This window comes from Urocitellus parryii, chromosome 2 (genome assembly GCF_045843805.1).
Source record: "Urocitellus parryii isolate mUroPar1 chromosome 2, mUroPar1.hap1, whole genome shotgun sequence".
Lineage (NCBI taxonomy): Eukaryota > Metazoa > Chordata > Mammalia > Rodentia > Sciuridae > Urocitellus > Urocitellus parryii.
Window position 1 is genome coordinate 221,062,469 of NC_135532.1, and position 20,898 is coordinate 221,083,366.

The 20,898-nt window shown below is 36.9% G+C and overlaps 1 protein-coding gene and 1 pseudogene across 2 annotated transcripts in view; one reads left to right on the forward strand and one right to left on the reverse strand.

Moving 5' to 3' along the window:
• Brwd1 (bromodomain and WD repeat domain containing 1) overlaps window positions 1–20,898 on the reverse strand; it is a 121,487-nt gene that overhangs the window by 55,989 nt on the left and 44,600 nt on the right. For both annotated transcript variants that reach the window (XM_026399392.2, XM_077795417.1), the window contains exons 19-21: window positions 17,837–18,020; window positions 13,005–13,098; window positions 5,031–5,162 (exon numbers count right to left, since the gene is read on the reverse strand). In XM_026399392.2, the coding sequence (XP_026255177.2) occupies window positions 5,031–5,162; window positions 13,005–13,098; window positions 17,837–18,020 (410 nt within the window). The remainder of the gene's footprint in view (window positions 1–5,030; window positions 5,163–13,004; window positions 13,099–17,836; window positions 18,021–20,898) is intronic.
• Window positions 18,421–19,380, forward strand: LOC113190226 (large ribosomal subunit protein eL24 pseudogene; annotated as a pseudogene).

A 20,898-nucleotide genomic window follows, 5' to 3' on the forward strand; every position in this document is an offset into this window, starting at 1 on the left:
CCACATAAAAATAAATAAAAATAAAGGTACTGTGTTCAAGTAAAAAATAAATGTTGGGCTAGGGATGTGGCTAAAGTGGTAGCGCACTCGCCTGGCATGCGCAGGGCACTGGATTCGATTCTCAGCACCACATAAAAATAAAGATGTTGTGTCCACTAAGAACTAAAAAATAAATATTAAAAAATTCTCTTTAAAAAAAATAATAATGTTAAAAAAAAAAAAGATTCAGGTACCAGTAGCAAAATGTGACAAACGGCTGTAGAACTGATGTTAACAGTAATGTATTAACATTCCCTGATTTGGATAATTATATCAAGGAAAATGTTAAACAATATCCTTATTTGGAAATACACAAGGAAATATGCAGGTGTGGAAAAGCACATGACAATTCACTGTCAAAATGATTAGGGGAAGGCTGTGGCTCAGTGGTAGAGTGCTCACCTAGCATGTGTGAAGCAGTGGGTTCGGCTCCCAGCAACACATATTAATTAATACTTAACTAAAGGTCCATCAACAACTAAAAAAAAATATTTGGGGACAAGGGAAGAATGGAGGAACGTTGGATTGGGCAGATGGGGGAGGGCGTATGGAGATGGGAAAGATTGTGGAATGAGATGGACATTGTTACCCTATATATGTACATGTATGACTGAACAAATGGTATGATTCTGCATTGTGTACAACCAGAGAAATGAAAAGTTGTGCTTCATTTGTGTACAGTAAGTTGAAGTGCATTCTGTGGTCATGTATAACTAATTAGAACAAATAAAAAATGGTTAGGGGGAAAATTCATATAAATACAAGAATGACATCTTTAAGGGTAAAGAAATAGAGGAACTTTCTTAGAACTTTCCTTATATCTGAAAATTTATTTACAATGAGAAGTTTAATTTCCCCAAATCCTCAAATAAACTGATGCTACAGGAAGGCAGGGCCACGTTCTAAGTTCATAGTGGCCTTGCATGTTTCTTTTCTTCTGGGGATTGAGCCCAGGGGTGTTCTACCACTACACTGCATCCTCAGTCCTTTCTAATTTCTTGAGAGAGGACAGATCTCACTACTTTGCTGAGGCTGCCCAGGAACTTTCAATGTTCCTGCCTCAGCCTCCTAAGATACTGGGATGTCGGGTATGGCACCACTGCCCCCCCCCCCATGGTGTATTTTTACATCAGTGTGGGAAAGTTAAAGAAATCTCATACCTATACCTGTTTTCCCATTTGTTTAAAAAAAAAAAAAAAAAACCTGTTGGAGTACCTTAATTCCTACTTGCTGGAAGGATGAAATTATATATAATACTTAGAACAGTGTGACTAGCATAATAAAATGCATTAATGTTTGTTCCCTTTCTGTAGCCATTGTCATAGTTAAACCCAATAATAATGGTAATTCTTGTACTTCCATGCCAACCCCGATAATCATACTGTACCACACAAGCCTCTCTAGAGGCTTACATACAGGCTTCTACGTAGGAGTCCTATGCTTCCCAAAGGTAACCTCCCACAACATCCACCATGTCATACAAACTCTTGAAACCTGAGTGGAAATGCTAGAACACAGATGACAGTAAAACAGTTGTTTCCAATACATGTGCTCTACTCATGAGGGTACGACCTCCTACGAATCCTAAACTGTTTAAGTCCTCATTTGAAACAATGGGAATAATCTGGTGATTCAATTCCATATATCATACCTTATACTTAGTTTTAGAACTAGTGTACATGCAGAGAAAGGGGAAAAAATCATCCAACATAAAGACAGGAGAAAATAACTAACTAAAAGATTAAAATCACATGTAGCCATGTCACAGAGAGCCAAATCAGACCTCAGAAGAAATAATGTTATATTAGAAACAATTGGGCCATGGACTTATGGTTCCCCCCTAGCACTTCCTGCTTGTGGAAGGCCACATAAGCCCTTGTGGTTTTCCTTCTGCTCATCTGTACAAGGTAAGGCGATGTTAGCCAGCCAGAAGGATAGGCCACAAACATCAGATAAATTTTGGATGAAATAAAATGAAGATGCTTCTGAAAACTATGGTGAATGTTTCATGCACCTATAAAATATTTCCCATGTTTCACCTAAGTTCTCAATAAATGCACAATGTCCCTGGGAGGAAAATAATATTGTCTCCTCTTCAAGATTGTGAAAAGGTTCAGAGATTAAAAAAAAAAAACCTCTGATAGCAGATCACCGCATTCTGAGTCAACAAAGGCCAGGCTTCTACCCTTAATTCCATGCTTTTTCCAGTAAGCCCTAGTAACCAAATGTCAAGTAGATCAATCAATAAGGCTCACATTATAAGCGCTCTAAAATCAAAGTGTGCCTTAAAAAGAATACAAAAATGAGCAAATTCATAGACATCCTGTGAAAGACCAGAAAGGTGGCAAATAATGACTTGATGGTAGAAGTCAGCCACAGTGTAGAAGGAAGGACAGGCAATTTGTGTCCTGGGGCTTTACAAAAACACACCGAGAATTTATTCGTAACAGGATTAGTTCATTTTAACTGCTCAACTTCAAATCCCAATACAAAATCTACTGCACAAAATATCTTCGGGTAGGTCTGAAGAAATGCTTTGAGAAGTACACGATACCACTGACACAGAATACAACTAAGTGTCAGTATTTGCTAGAAGCAACTGGACAGCATAAGACACAGCAGCCACCTGAGTGCTAGTTTATACAACACTCAGGGGTCATATGGCTTTCTACGGAACTGAAGAGCACCCCACCATCTGAGCCCTAGGGGCTGAGATAGAAAGTAACAACCTACTATGAGACTGAACTTTCAGATAATGAGCCACTAGCACTCTGACTCCAAGTCTAACTGATCCCCCCACTGGAGACAATGAAGTAACATATAACATATACCTCATGCTATTTCAAGGTGCTGGTGTTATCATAAATCACCCAAAAAATCATTAAGAAATTGTTAAAATATGTTCAAAACACCACAATTAAGAAATACTATAAAAAATACATACAATAAAATCATTATAAATGAAATTTTGATGACAAGAGCAGCAAACATCACTGTATATTAGGCATTATTTTAATCCTGGGACATTATGATCTACATTTACCTTCACAACCCCTTTGAGGAACCTCCTATCACAGGAACAGGCACATAAAGACTAAGAAACTTGCCTAGTTAGTGGAATTTGTATTATATTTAACTCCAAACACATGCATGACTACTATCCTACTGCTTTATAAAAAGAGATCTAAGTGAACGGATGGACCATGTGGAACATCTTACTGCCCAAAATGTTACTGAATCAGAAAACACTAACATTAAACACTCTTCCCGAAAAATTGGTTTCCCAAAAAAATTAAAAAATAAAACTGAGGAGCTGGGCACAGTGGTGCATGCCTGAAGTCCCAGCGGCTCAGGAGGCTGAGGTAGGAGGATAAAAGTTCAAAGCCAGCCTCAGCAACTTAGTGAGGTCCTGAGCAACACACCAGGACCTGTCTCTAAATAAAATACAAAATAGGGTTGCGGACATGGCTTAGTGGTTGTTTCCCTGAGTTCAACCCCGGTACCAGATAGATAGATAATTAAAATGAGAGCTGGGGACACAGCTCACTTGGTAGAGTGCTTGCCTTGCATGCACAATGCCCTGGGCTCAATCCCTAGCACCACAAAAAAAAAAAAAAAAAAAAAAAAAAAGGGGGGGAAAATTAACAAGACAGAGAGAACTGGAACTCTCATACATTACTGATGGAAATATAAAATAGTACAGCCAATTTGGAAAACAGTCTGACAAGTCCTCAAAAAGTTAAAGAGATTTTCCAATGACCCAGCAAATCAGCTCTCAGGTATACACCCAAGAACTGAAGACATTAGGGCTGGGGTTGTGGCTCAGTGGTAGAGCATTTGCCTAGCATGTGTGAGGCACTGGGTTCGATTCTCAGCACCACATACCAATAAATAAATAGAATTTAAAAAATATATATATATATGCAAACAGAAACCCATAAATGAATGTTGACAGGCAGCACTGTCAACACAGGAACACAAATGTCCACAAGCTAGTGAACGAATTAAAAAAAATTGTGGCATACATGCATACAACTGAATATTACTGGGTAATAAAGAATAAAATTGAGAGGCTGGGATTGTGGCTCAGCGGTAGATCCTCAGCACCACATAAAAACAAAGGCATTGTGATGTGTCCATGTACATCTAAAAAATAAATATTAAAAAAAAATAAAATAGGGGGCTGGGGATGTGGCTCAAGCGGTAGCGCGCTCGCCTGGCATGCGTGCGGCCCGGGTTCGATCCTCAGCACCACATACCAACAAAGATGTTGTGTCTGCCGAGAACTAAAAAATAAATATTAAAAAATAAATAAATAAATAAATAAATAAATAAATAAATAAATAAATAAAATTGATACATGCTACACATGGCTTAATCATTTTTTTTTCAAATGGCTTAATCTTAAAAAACATTACGTTATATGAAAGATGCCAGTCACACTATGAGACACAAAAACTAACTGCACAATTCCACTTATGTGAAATGTCCAAAATAGGCAAGTCTACAGACAGGAAGAATGTTAGTAATTACCAAGAATTTGGGAGTAAGACAGGAAGTTAAGTAACTATAAATGGCATATGTTACATTAAAAGTGATAAAATGTTTAGAAATTAAGTAATGGTGATAATGCTATAGAATACTGAAACCACTGGATCATACACATATTTCATGTTTTTTGGGAACTTTTAGAAACTTTCAATTAAAAAAAATAAAACAAAATTCAAGCCTGGTGTGATGGCATGAGCCCAAAGGTACTTGGGAGAGACAGTCAAGGAGAAAAAAGAAAACCATCACTGGAGACCAAGAGCTCAAGGCCAGCCTGGGCAGTATAGGAAGACCCCACTGCTTCCTCCCCAACTATCAAACCATGAAATTTCATCTTCATTCCTTAAGGATATTGTATTTTCACATAAATCCAGCGTAGAGTCAAAGAACTGAGGCAAATACACTTAGGATTATCTTATGTATTTTAAAGTTACTCCACTTACCTGTCTTCCAGAACCTGAAGACTCATTTCCAGAGGATAACTCACACCGGCCAACATTTCTTTTACCATAAGTTGAATATTTACGCCTGCACGTCCTCTGTCTAGACTGTGATACCAAAACCATTGAATCCAACTGAAACAAAGAAACATACAGAAGAAAATCAACACCTATTTAAATAGGGAAGAGTGTCAGCAAAATATAATCCTATCAAGTTCCCAAAATTACTTAAGGCAAAAATAAAAGCTTAAAAAGGTACACAATCTTGAATAATAGATTTCCTACATACCATTAACTTAAACTTGGCACTTTTTTTTTTTTTTAACTTTCAAGGGCTTTAGAAGACATGAAGAAAAAGCACCTAAGATCAGCGTTTTTCAAACTATGCTGTAATTCACTGATTTATAATGGATTAAAGTAACAACTCAAAAGGGAAGTCACTTACACGTATCTCAGAAAAGTACAAAAACATTTACATGATGCAATAATCAAACTTAAGGAAATGTATCACTATTTGTATACCTAGATATAGACAAATATTTGAAATAATTCTCAAGCACTGGCTATAATTATTTACAGATTTTCAGTTTTTAGAAGAATTGTTGTTAGAGCTTTTCAATTCTGGTGAAAAATGTTAAAATCATATTTCTATCAAAAAAATAATAATTTTTCAAAATCTGCCAAATAAAACAACTACTATACACAATGGAGTATTACTCAGCCATGAAGAGGAATGACTTTATGACATTTGCCAGTAAATGGACAGATCTGGAGACTATCATGCTAAATGAAGTAAGCCATTTTCCTCCTCAAAAAAAAAAAAAAAAACACAGAGGTTGAATGTTTTCTCTGACACGTGGTACCTAACCCACAACAAGGGGGGCAGGGAATTGAAGTTCAGTGGACTAGACAAAGGGGAATAAAGGGAGGACAGGAAAAGGAAAGAGTGGAATGAATCTGACTTAACTCTCCTACATACATATATGAATACACCACAGTGAATATCACCATCATGTACATCCACAACAATTAAAAAAAAATGGGTAAATGGCAGAAAGATCAAGGGAGCAAGAAGTGGGGAGGGGGAAGGAGAGGTACTGGGGTCTGAATTAGAACAAGATATATTCCATTCTTGTACAATTATGTCAAAATAAATTCTGCTGTCATGTACAGTTAAAAAGAACCAATAAAATTTTTTAAAGAGTCTACTTTAAAAAATAAACAACTAAAAAAATAAAATAAATAATAAATAAATAAAAACTACCGATTTTAATTTTCAAAAAAGGCATGCCACTTCCCAAATACCAAAGTCAAATACAAAATTACTCAATGAACTATACCACTTCTTGGTATTTACCCTAAAGAATTAAAGTCAGGGGCTGGGGATGTGGCTCAAGCAGTAGCATACTCCCCTGGCATGCACAGGGCGCTGGGTTCGATCCTCAGCATCACATTAAAATAAAAATAAAGATGTTGTGTCCACCGAAAACTAAAAAATAAATATTAAAAAACTGTCTCTCTTTAAAAAAAAAAAAAAGAATTAAAGTCATCATACGACAGTGATACATGCATGCCCATAATTCACAACAGCCAAACCAAGGAATCAGCCTACAAGACCATCAATGGATGAGTGTTAAAGAAAATGAGGTGTATACACATGGAGTTTTATTCAACATAAAAAAGAATGTCATTTGCAGGAAAACAGATGGAAATTGAGATTATGTTAAGCAATTACCAAACTCAGAAGGTCAAGGGTCGTATGTTTTCTCTAATGTGGAAACTAGAGAGGAAAAAGGAAAAGGAGGATTTGAGTCTCATAAAAACTCAAGGGACATCAGTAAAGGAAAGGGACCAGGGTAGAAAAATGAGGGAGGAAAAGGGAAAATAGTGAAGAAGGATATTAGCCAAATTATATTGTGAGCCAGATGCATGGCGCACACCTACAATCCCAGCAGCTCGGGAGGCCGAGAGATAAGGATCACAAGTTCAAAGCCAGCCTCAGCAAAGGTGAGGTGCTAAGCAACTCAGTGAGGCCCTGTCTCTAAAATACAAAACAGGGCTGACAGGGCTGGGGGTGTGGCACCATAACTAAATAAATAGATAGATAGATAGATAGATTGATTGATTTTGTGATATCGTGTGCATGTATGAGTATGTAACAACGAACCCACCATTATATATAACTATCATGACACCAATAAAAAATACAGGAAAAAAATACTCAATGAAAGCACCTATTCCTTGAACTTAAGCACAGATCAATTTTCACACAGGAGCCATCTGATGGACACTGATCTGTTGTAGAATTTCAATATTAATAGGAACTGCTCTTAAACTGTGTTTTTCTTAATATGTCAGTGCAGACTTTTGTTAAAGTCTAATGAGTTCCATGACTGATAACAGATAAAAACAAGTGAGCCAGAACCTTCACTAACAAAAACAAGAAAATCTGGTGAAACACTTTTTATAGGTGTGCGCCATGCATTTGGCTCACAATATATTTTGGCTAATATCCTTCTTCACTATTTTCCCTTTTCCTCCCTCATTTTTCCGCTGGTCCCTTTCCTTTACTGATGTCCTTTCAGTTTTCATGAAGGCAACCAACCATGAAGGCACCAGCTAACTATAAAAAGCCTATGGAAGTTTATAGACAAGGGGAAAAAAATCTTTTTTCCTATATTCTAGAATTTCACTCTAAAAGAGGAAGCTGAAAAGCTTAGCAAGTAAACAACAAAAAACTGACAGACTAACCCTTAAATTAAGATAGTAAAAATTACACTTCACAGCCTCCTAAATGCAGGGGAATCCCCCAAGCTTAGACTGTTGTCTTAAGGCTATACCTAAGTTTACAGATGACTCACAGCTGCAACAGTAACCCCAAGAACGTAAGTCTACTGTTGTCTGGATAAGGCAACACAGGCTTGGCAATGGCCCTCGATGTCTGCCAGAAACAGAAAGACATCCTAGGCTTCAAATCTTCTCTAACACTTAACATTCCATTAAAACACACACACACACACACACACACACACACACACACACACGATGTCATTGTAAAAATTGAGGAAAATCAACATACAGTGGGAACTGGCCCTACGAGAAGCAAATTATTGAAATAATGACTTTCCAGATATTAAAACAATGAGTACTTTGGCAAAAAAAAAAAAAAAAAAAAAAAAAACTCTAAAACAAGAACCAGATGGAAATTCAGAGCTAAAAAATATAGTAACTAAAATTAAGAACTCAAGAGGTTTAACAGTGGATTGTGCACATGTCTATAAATCAGCATTTCAAAAAAAGGAATGATGTGTAACCGGAAAGAAGGGAAAGAAAGTCAAGATGAAAACATATGATGTAGGGCTGGGGATGTGGCTCAAGCGGTAGCGCGCTCGCCTGGCATGCGTGCAGCCTGGGTTTGATCCTCAGCACCACATACAAACAAAGATGTTGTGTCCACCGAAAACTAAAAGAAATAAATATTTAAAAACTCTCTCTCTCTCTCCTCTCTCTTTAAAAAAAAAAATATGATGCACACACTACCCAAAGAAAGGTAACATAGTTATATTGCTATAAAAGGATTAAAAGAAAAAACATTAGAGACAAAGTGATAATTCACAAGGCAGTAGGAAAAGAAAAGCCCTAGTAGGCACCAAATAACATGTCTTCAAATCAAGTAAAGCAAAAATTTTTAATTTTAACAAGCGACAAGTAACAAGAGAAATATCTACACACATTTTTTTGTCACATATCTCACTATGGGAAGCAATTCAACGTTTTGAAATCGTGTGTGGCATTAATGAGTAAGATTAAATATATATGATCCTGGGGCTGGGGTTGTGGCTCAGTGGTAGAGTGCTTGCCTAGACCCTGGGTTCACTCGATCCTCAGCACCATATAAAAGTAAATAAAGGGGGCTGGGGATGTGGCTCAAGCGGTAGCGCATTCGCCTGGCATGCGAGCGGCCCAGGTTCGATCCTCAGCACCACATACAAACAAAGATGTTGTGTCCACCGAAAACTAAAAAATAAATATTAAAATTCTCTCTTTCTTTAAAAAAAAAAAAGTAAATAAAGGTATTGTGTCCAACTACAATTAAATACACACACACACACACACACACACACACACAAATAAAATCCTTATGAACCAACAACTTCAAGGCTTATCTCTCAAAGAAATACATGTACAGGCTAGGGCTGTAGCTCAGTGGTAGAGAACCTGCCTAGCACACTTGAGGCACTGGGTTCAATCCTCAGCATTACATAAAAATATATTGTGTCCATCTATAAACAAATAAATAAAATACTTTCAGTATACCAAGAGAAAGACATGTACAAAAATATTGATTAGTAGTATTTTTTAAAACAAAGTTTAAGTCTGCATCAATTTCTTTTTTTTTAGTTATTGATTTATTTTATTCATTTACTCATATGCGGTGCTCAGTATCAACCCCAGTGCCTCACACACATGGGGCAAGCACTCTACCCCTGAGCCACAACCCATGTCTGAAACTAGTATTATTCCTAACAGAAAAAATATGAAAAACAGCTAAATGTCCTTTCACAAGAGACTAAGTACCAAAATAATTACTATAAAACAATGAAAACAAAGGATCCACAACTACTCATAATACAAATAAACCCACAAGACTGACTCAAGCAAAGAGATGTAAAAGATTACATATTTTCTAATTCCATTTATATCAGTTTCCCAATATTCTCACCACAGTATAGAAAAGAATTCAGACTTTTCCTGTTCTATAAATTTTTATCTCACTTTAAAGATCAGTGCTATAAAAATTTAAGTAGAACTCTTAAGCCTCTTCACTCAACATAGGGTTAAAAATGACAAACTTTTTTTTCTTTTAATTTTTTTTAATTGTAGATGGACAAGATATCTTTAATTTAATTTTTATGTAGTGCTGAAGATCAAACCCAGTGCCTTCCACATACAAGGCAAGCACTCTACCACTGAGCTCTAATCCCAGCCCCTAAAAACTTTTATTAAAAGTTAAAAGCCAGACTGGGGTTATGGCTCAGCGGGAGAGTGCTCGCTTAGCACATGTGTGTCCCTGAGTTCAATCCTCAGCACCACATAAAACAAAATAAATAAGATAAAGGTATTATGTCCAACTAAAAAATATTTTTTAAAAAAGTTAAAAGCCAGGTGCAATGTTGCACACTTACAATCCCAGTGATTTGAAAGGCTAAGAGTTGAAAGTTGAAAGCCAGCCTCACCAACTTAGCAAAAATTGGTGTCTCAAAATAAAAATTAAAATTAAAAAGGGCTAGTTTCTAGTACCAGTAAAAGATTTTTTCTAATTTTTTAAATAAAATGAGGAAGCTAGTCATTTTAAACTTTATACCCGGATGCTGAATAAATTAGTGTAATTTAGTTAGGTACATAAATTGTTATGTTCAAATTACACGTACAAATTAGAAATTTATAAATATCCAACAGCAAAGTAGTGAAGTATTTTAAAATAGTTCAAAAATTTATTTTTCCAGGAAAAGCAAAATATTCAAAATATACCCAGCTCAATGGTGCATGCCTATAATCCCAGCAGCCAGGAGGCTGAGACAAGAAGGATCACGAATTAGAAGCCAGCCTCAGCAAAAACAAGGCACTAAGCAACTCAATGAGACCCTGTCTCTAAATTAAATACAAAATTGGGCTGAGGATGCAGCTCAGAGGGTTAGAGCCTCTCAGTTATTCAATCCCTGGTACAAAAAAAGAAAAAAAAATATATTTTTTTCAAAATATGAATTTCATAAAAATTACCTTAGTGAACTTGTTAAAAATGCTTGAGCTGGTTCCATTCTAAGTTTTCCAAGGAATCTCCAATCTGCTTTCCAGGTTGTTTGCACCAATTTGCAATTCCACTAGCAATGTATGAGTGCCTTTTTCCCCACCTCCTTTCCAACACTTATTGTGTTCTTAATAAATGCCATTCTGACTGGAGCAAGATGAAATCTTAGTTTTGATTTGCATTTCTCTAATTGCTAGGATGTGACTCTACTTTGTGAACAACCAGAGATTTGAACATTTTCTCACGTATTTGTTGATCGATGGTATATCATCATCTGAGAACTGTCTGTTCAGTTCCTTAGCCCATTGATTGGGTTATTTGGGGTTTTTTTTTTTTGTTGTTGTTGTTTTGGTGTTAAGTTTGAGTTCTTTACAGATCCTAGAGATTAGTACTCTATCTAATGTGTGTGTGGTAAAAATTTGCTCCCATTCTGTAGGCTCTCTCTTCACCTCACTGATTGTTTCTTTTGCTGACAATGTAATGCATTCTGCTATCATGTATAATTAATTAGAATAAACACCTTTAAAAAAAAGAGAGAAAAGAAAAAAAAAATGCTTGAGCTGGGAGCAGTGATACACACCCATAATCCCAGGGAGGCTGAGGCAGGAGGATCCCAAGTTTAAGAATAACCTCAGCAAATGATCAAGACCCTAATGAATTAGCAAGACCGTCTCAAAATAAAACACAGAAAAAAGGGTTGGGATTGTGGCTCAGTAGTTATGCAACCCTGGGTTCAATCTGGGTACCAAAAAAAAAAAAGTTTGATGTACAAAAATGTCCTTAACTATAGCCATTATATATTGAGACAGTAAACTTTTTTTTCTCTTTTCAGCATTTCACATAATGAGGAGCTCGGTTGCCTTAAAATTAAACTGCAGGTATATATATATATGTGTGTGTGTGTGTGTTATACACACACACACACACACAGAGATAGATATATTCATATCCACAAACACTTGCTTTTTTGTGTACATGCAGTGCTTGTGCATGCTAGGAGTATGTGGCACCACTAAGCTACATCCCGCCCCCATTTTTATTTAATTTTCAAAGCGCAGACCATCATGCTCCAACAGGACCCTCAATGGAAATGTACACATAAGCTGCTTCTCACAATATGACTTTAAGACAGAGCACTTAAAACTCCTCAAATCACAACTACCTTCCACTACAGTTTGTTCATAGTGCTCATGAATGTATTCCTCCCCTTCTCGCCCAATACCATGTATTGAACTGAGGGGCACTTCATCATTGAGCCAGAACCCCAGACTTTCTATTTGATTTTTGAGACAGGGTCTCACTAAGTTGCTGAGGATGGATGGCCTCAAAGGTCAAAGCCGACTGACAGTCTTAGACGTAAACATACCAGACCTGGGGTTGTAGCTCAGTGGTGGTGAGCCTGCCTCTCACATGTGAAGCACTGGGTTTGATCCTCAACAGCCCATAAAAATAAATAAAGATATTGTATCCATTTATAACTAAAAAATATTTTTAAAAAACAGAAATAGTAAACATAATTGATGACCCAAGGAAGAAAAGACACAGTAGTTGATACAAAAAATTCTTATTACTGTTTGGATCTGAATGTCTCCCAAAGGCTCACATATTGATATTAACGGCTTGGTTCCCAGCTGGGGGTGCTACTGGGAAGGGGTAGAATCTTTTGGAGTTGGGGCCACGCTAGAAGAGGTGAGTCACTGGACTAGTGTCTTTGAAGGATATATTTTGTCCCTGGTCCCCTCCGTGGGAACTGGCTACTATGAGGTGAGGGCTTTGGCTTTGCTATGCCATGCCCTTCTGCCATGATGCTGTGTCTCACCACAGGTCCAGAAACAACGGAGCCAAGTGACCGTAAACTGAAACCTAAAACCATGAGCCAAAAGTAAACTCTGCCACACCATCAGAGAGCCGACTCTACCAGCGCTCTCCGTGTGCTGATGGATCGATCATTCTTGACCTCTCAGGCACCAGGCAACATTCCTCAGGATTTCAGGCCATTGCTTCCTATAGCTGTGCAATCTGAGTTCCATATTTTAAATCTCAAACAGAAGGCCTTAAGCAAAAAACTTATACTTCAACAGAGAGTTACTAATATTTTTAAATCAAAAAGAAAACTCTAAATTTCAATTTAATTTTTAATGTGCTTATTCCTAAGAACAATGTATTACCTTTTGTGAGAGCTGGAGAGTCTTCTTTTTTCTTCCTATTATATAAAGATTTCTTTCCTCCTCACCTTTCTCTATTCGAAAGTCTTCCAATTTCCTACAAAATTAAAATACCCAGTTATACTAATTATTGAGTTGATATAAAGATCATTTCATTCTAAGAATTCATTCTCATTCTAAGAATCATAATTTTATGTAATCTTTAAGTTTATACAAAAAATTCTAATTTAAAAACATGTTAACAATTTAATATGAATATAAATAAAATGTCAGAAGCAGCTAAAAGATTCTATTTTTCATATTTAACACAATATCTGTTTTCTGGGCCTGGGTTGTGGCTCAGTGGTGGAGCATTCACCTGGCATGTATGATGAGCTAGGTTGGATCCTCAGCACCACACAGAAATGGATAAATAAAAAATAGGGGTATTGTGTCCATCTACAAATATATTATTTATATATTTTTTATTTATTTATATGTATACATGTGTATATATATACATATACATACATTTTATATACATACAACTACACCTAAAAAATAAATATTTGAAAAAAATAGAGAGGCTGAGGTTATGGCTCAGCAGAACACTCGCCTAGCTCATTAGAGGCCCCGAGTTCGATCCTCAGCACCACACACTCAAAAAATAAAGGGACTGTGTCCAACTACAACTAAAATAATAAATATCTGAAACATATATGTATACACATGTTTTCTGATAGGCCCTAATGGGACCTACTCAAACATGATCTCCCATATAAACTCTCAAAGGTCCCCATCCTGATTTTCCAGGATTGCAATTCATTTCTCTAAAGAAAAAAAATGAATCCTCCTCCAAACTTATTCAACTAGGTATCTTATAATTTATGGAAAACAAGATATTAGTGTTACTCATTTTTCTGTTCCACTCATACAATACAAGAGATAATTTTACTATGGCCAATTTCAAAATAAGGACCTGCCACCACAAAAAAGATACAAAATGTTTTTTCTTCTCTGTGGAAAGACTAAAGTCCCTTTTCTGCCATTTGCACAATACTCAAAATACACTGATTTTATGTTTCTGTTTAATATTCCAATAGGGAAGTTTCCAGACTGATTGTGGCCATGCTTTCTATATAACAAAGTGCAAGAACAAACGCTTATTTCTAAGGAAACTTTTTTCCCCAAGGCACATCTGTGGCCCACACTCAGATTTCAATGCAACATTCATATAATTATAAGAGATTTCTGAATCAGACTCAACCCTTCACAACAATTTTCCAATTTGATCACTTTTATACGTGTTTAAAAAAATATATTGGGCTGGGGATGTGGCTCAAGCGGTAGAACGCTTGCCTGGCATGTGTGCGGCCCGGGTTCAATCCTCAGCACCACATACAAAGAAAGATGTTGTGCCCGCAGAAAACTAAAAAATAAATATTAAAAAATTCTCTCTCACTCTCTCACACTCTCTCTTAAAAAAAAAAATATATATATATACACACACACACACAATGAGGTTTTTCCCTCCCAGCCAAAATGACACCGCTACTAGTATCTGTATGCTTCCTTTTGACAAGAAACAATACATGTACATATTTTGTTCCTGTATATAATTCATTCTCAGGGAAGCAAAGGAACACTGGAGGCCCTCCTGAGGATCCTTTTCAACTGTGCAAAATTCTACTTTTAATGATGTGGTCAGAAAGTGGTATTACAAAAGATCGCCATATGTGCAATCTGTTCATTGGAATTCATTTAGAATCCATAGTTCATTTAATATAAATAAAATTTCTACTATTGTGAGGTCAAGCAAACCACATGCCTGAACCCTAGGCCCCAAACAGAATTGCCTACTAGAAGCTACATTATGTGCTCATAGTTCTGCATAGTAGGATCCATTAGTATTTTGACAATACACATAATACTTTTATAGTCAGAAACCAATGTTAATTCTCTTAAACCTTCTCAAATGAAACCCTAATAAAAAATTATGCAAAATTACTGAATTCATAGTACCTACAGATTACACTATAGGGATTGATGCCAACAACACTTACCACTACTAACTTATTTAGTATTCCCTTTATAAAATACCATGTGCTTTTTTAAAAATATTTTTTAAATTATCAATGGACCTTTATTTTATTTATTAATTTATTTATTTATATGTGGTGCTGAGAATCAAGCCCAGTGCCTCACACATGCTAGGCAAGTGCTCTATCACTGAGCCACAACCCCAGCTTCCCCGCCCCCGCTCCCCATGTGCTTTTTTAGAATACAATACTAAAAACATGTAAACTCTTCTTTGTAAAAGTTGTACTATGGCAGACAGAAAATCTATTCTCCTTTTCTTCCTTAGAAAAAGAATCCCAATTTTTACCTAGGTTCTTTGCTGCCTTACTTAGAAACTCCATTACTTTATCATGCTGTTAGCTTAGTATGGCCAATTGACAATCTTCTCAATAAGTTATGAGCAGAAATACTTTGTGACTATTTAAATAACTTTGACTAGAAATGTCCTTTTATCTTTCTGGGCCTTTCCTACTTCTGTCCTAAATCTCAGACTATATCACAGATAGTGATATATGATGGCTACAGCTTCAGCAGTTACCTTGGACTGGAAGTGAACTTAAAAAAATGGAAGCAATGTCCCATAAAGAAGATCAGAATCAGGTGCCCAAGTCCTTGACTACCTAGGGAATTCCACATATGGCCTTAAACTATTTCTAGTCTTCCTTTAAGGAAAACAGTAAGTGCTTATGTGTTTAAAGAACTAGTCCTGGAGCTGGGGTTGTAGCTCAGTGGTAGAGCGCTTGCCCAGCATGTGTGAGGCACTGGGTTCGATTCTCAGCACCACATAAAGGTCCATTGACAACTAAAAATATTAAAAAAAAAAAAACTAGTCCTAGGGCTGGGGTTGTGGCTCAGTTGGTAAAGTGCTTGCATAGCATGTATGAGGAACTGGGTTCAATTCTCAGCACCATATTTAAGTAAATAAATAAAGGTCAATCAATAATTTTTAAAAAACAGTTAAACAAAAAAAGAACTAGTCCTTCAGGTCTTTCACTCCAAATACATGTTTGTTTCCCCTGGTTTTGACAAGGAAAATTATGCCAAAATGACATTTTTGGTTCTCATGGCCATGAAACTCAAGACACAAATTTAAGTATAATTATACAATATTATAAAAATAGTAGTAATTTTCAATATTTTTCATCACAGAGATCTTTCATTTCGCTATTGTGTACTTATAAAACCTCCCTGTATTCACTGCACAGTAAGTACTACTATATGTACTCCAATATTACTCTTTCATCACTAAAACTCTTCTGGCTACACACATGAAGGAAACACTTTTACAAAACTATCCATAATAATAGTTTTCATGAGACCCAAATATGACAGAATATGTAAATAAAGAAGAACCATCTATCCTGCCTCTTATATATTAAATTTTACTACTGGATAATCAAGTATCCTTGGGCAAACTTCCTTATAGTAGTATCCCAGCAGCCAGGTATAGTGGTGCACACCTCTAATCCCAGCAACTCAGGAGGCTGAGGCAAAAGGATCACAAGCACAAGGAGGGCTGAGCCATTTAGGGAGATCCTGTCCCAAAATAAAAATTAAACAGGGATAAGTATTTCTCAATGATAGAGTACCCATGGGTTCAATTCCCAGTACTACAAAACAAAAGAAATATCTGAGAAATAAATGGAACACCTGATTAACATCAGGCTAGGGCTTAGCTAAATGGCAAAGTGCTTGCCTAGCACATGCCTCACATGTGGGTTTGATTCTTAGCACCTCATAAACATAAACAAATAAAGGCATTCTATTCTATCCATCTATAACTATAAAAATTGTTTTTTTTTAAAGAGTTGAAATATCATCTAATGAATTAATAAACTAGGCATTAAGCATCAATGGGTGCTAACATGACAAAAATACTAGCTATTACGTGTGCATTACGAAAGAATGACATGAAATACTTACAAAAAAACAAGACATAATTTATGACATTTGAGACAATTGAAAATTTAAAACACTGCCTGGATGTCTGATTGCAATAAAAAACTTTTTTTAAGTGATGGTACTGGCATTTTGTTGAGAGCGGCAAACCAATTACAGGTTTGAACCCTCTCAAGGCAGAGGCGATGCCCTTCTGAGAACTCTTGGTGGTTATCTCCCTAATTAGAGACTGTTCAGTGGCTGGTGACTCACTGCTTAGAGTTTTATATCTCACAGATTTTATTGGTTCAAATAGCCTTAGGTTCAAACGTCAGCTGCCAGAAGGAGGAAGAAATATCAGTGCAAGGTGACAAGCCCCAATTGGGTTATTTTCCTCACACCCTCACTTTTGTTTATCTTGAAGAAGCTTTATCACAATGAATTCTTTGGATTTTTAACCCATTAATAAGCATGCAGAGCATCCGCATGATCAGCCAGCATTCTCCCTTCAGGAGCTCTGGTGATCCACCATGGCCAGCTTTTCTATATTTGTGTTTGTCTTTATTTCCAATCATCTCACCTCCCCTAGTTCAGGAAACACGACAGCCTTGTGGTTCACCTTTCAGAAACAAATACTAAAAAACATGTCTGGAGTTTTAAAAAAAAATGATACTGACAGGATAAAAATGGGTGTTCATACAGATAAAATAATACAGGCTATGAAAAACTTTCCAATAAAGTAATTTTGACATTTTTCTCACAATTAAAACAGATTTCCAACCATTACTAAAATATATTTACATGATTATTTACACGATTAATGTAATTAAGGATGTGTAAATAACCACATGAATATATTTTCACAGAGAAACAATATAAATAGATATCCTAAAACAAACCTAAATATGCCTAGTGGTACCTCTGGTACAACCACTCTTCGTTTCCAAGCCTGTAGGTCACGCTCTGTAGCAATCTGACTCCGTGGAGCATTTTGATGCATCTGACGAACACCTTCAACTTGTCCACTACGACGCAGACCAATATTTGGAGGTGACTGCATATCTAAACTTAATCTTCTAAAACCTAGCGAAATATCATTAAAAAATTATTCCAAAATAGTTTCAAATTAAAATACACTTGACATGTAACAAGCACACATTTCTCCTGAGATACCAAAAAAAAAAAGAGATCAAAGTGAAATGAGAAAACTTGTATGATTAAGATCAAACTGTAGAATGCTGAGCAAACATTAACTGCTAAGCCTCAATTTAAAATTTTATTAGATTGAAATTTTTAAATATGCAAATATTTTTCATGTTTGCCTCCCTAAAAATTCTGCTTTCTGCAAATCTGCACAATAATCTACTGAAAACAGCCTCCTCAAATCAAGATGGCTTTATAATAAACCCAGTCACACCATCAATCAAGACCCTCAGGAGACAATGGAAACCACCAGGAAGGAGCCTCCACAGCATATATCAGCATGTGTTTGGAAATGCTGGCAGCACCAGTAGTGGAGAGTATTAATGCCACAACACAGAGGACAGTACAGTCTGAGCCCACCAGCTGCAATTAAGCAGAACCAGAGAATAGGACCACATCCCAGGAGCCAGAACCCACAGAGGCTGGCCTTAAGGAGGAAGTCTGAGGCATTTTGATCGAGGGAGAGGGGACTGAGGATCAAATCCAGGGGCGCTTTATCCCTGAGCTACATCCCCAGTCCTTTTTATTTTGAGGGGGTTTTACTAAGTTGCTATGGTTAGCCTTGAACTTGGGATTGTTCTACCTCTACACCCAGCCAAGTGATCGTTTTCTTAAAATAAGGTGCGAGGGTTCCTGTGCCTGTACTCCCTGCCTTGGCAAAACCACAAGTGAACACCACTTCTGCATTCTTCTACATACCACATTCTATTTATCAATCATGTGAACAGTATGTGCTATAAAACACACTACACTTCACCTACCAATAAAACATTTATATGAAATATATTGGGATAGAGTCCCCCCGCCCCCTCCATCTTTCCTTTTTCCCAGCAGCCACTGCACGGAAGGTTGAGATGTGCAGTTTTAACAAATACAAAATAAACCCCAGACATGGGAGACACTATGCTAGGACTGACACAAAGGTTTTCCAATTTCTTAATACAAAATCCAAGTTGGCACTCCTTCCTAGAAGAATCCTTGGCAGATAAACTGGACTGTCCTCTACAGAAGAAAATATCAACAGGGCCGAAAGGAAGAAATTCAAAATAAGAAAACCTAATATGCAGTAAAATTTCAAAAGGCCATTACTGGTGCATCTCTTGCAGATATAATGGCCAAGAGAAAACAGAAATCAGAAGTTGGAAAGGCTGCTGCTAAGACTCCCACAAAGGCAACACCTGAGCACAAGATTGTGAACCTTGTGAAGGTTTCTGCTCCCAAAATTGATAGAAAACACTAAATTGGTAGATAAGATTTTAAAATAAAGCTGTATCTATAACTCTAAAAAAGGAAGGAAGGAAAGAAATAAAGAGGAAGATGAAAAGGAAAAGATAAAAACTGGGCTAAGGAGGTGGAGCTCAGTAGCAGAGCACTTGCCTCACACGTGCAAGGCCTTCTATCCCCAACTGTAAAAAAATAAAAAGTTAAATAAAGCCAACATTTTGACCCTTGCCCTCTATGGTCAGCCAGGACGAGAGAATAAGGGGACCCCTCTCTGTCCTGCAACTCTGGTGAGTCACCAGATTTGTTGATCAGGGAGATCTGGAGAACAGGAAGCCAACCAGTGCACATTCTGCAAAGAGGAGGGTCATTGGAGACAGAAATGTCCCTGATGCTTGCAAAAGAAGCCACATATGGTCAGCCAGACCCTGATCCATCCTGGCAAGTGGTAGAAAAAAAGCTAAAGGCGCCAAGAGGCTTTGCACATGTAAATTGACAGCGGGGAAATGTAACAGTAGTCCACTTTATCCCTTGTTGCTCTGCCATTGCTTTTTGTTGTTGTTGTTATCAAGGACTGAACTTAGGGGCACTCAACCACTGAGCCACATTCCAGTCCTATTTCATATTTTATAGAGAGACAGAGTCTCACTGAGTCGCTTGGCATCTCAACATTGCTGAGGATGGCTCTGAATTCACAATCCTCCTGCCTTAGCCTCCCAAGGCCTTGGGATTACAGGCCTATGCCAACACACCAAGCTTGCAACTTATTTTTAAAACTGGCATGTTTCTTCCCCTTCCTCTCTCCCTGCTCTTCCCTAATTTCTTCCTCATCCTTGACAGAGTTATATGTACACAATCCCCCATAAGAACGAAGGAATGCAGACTTTAGGGATGGTACCAGAATATCTCAAACTATCTCCCAAATTAAGAAGTGAATTACAACTCCAACAGAAAACACATGGAATACAGTCTTTGAGTCACCTCTTTAAAAGCCCCCCATTCCCACTGATGGACAGAATAACAGCCTTCAGGACAGGAAACCCCTGTATTTCTCCTCTGCTAGCAAAGCAATAAACCTTTTTCTTTTTTTTTCAAAAAAAAAAAAAAACAGTTAAATAAAATATATTGAAGAAACATTTCTCGAACTGAGAAATATAAATTCTATATTAACTGCTTAAGTAATAGTGTTATTCTCCAACAATTTGCAAATATGCGCAAGATTATTTATCATAAAATTACTTGTAATAGCAAAGCATAAGAAATAACCTATATACACATAAACACATTACGATGATTTGCTATTCCATGTAGCAGAGTACTACGAAGCAATAAAACAGGATAAGGATAAACTCTGTCAATTGATGAAGTGATAAATGGTGATTCCTACAACATACTGTTAAGGGGGAAAGGTGAAGAAGAATGCATGTATATCTGTGCCTCTTTCTATGATGCACTAAGGAACCATGTTTAACCAGAACACAAGTACCAGGATATGAGCAGACAATCCAAACTGCAAGAAACCCTGAAACAACAGGAC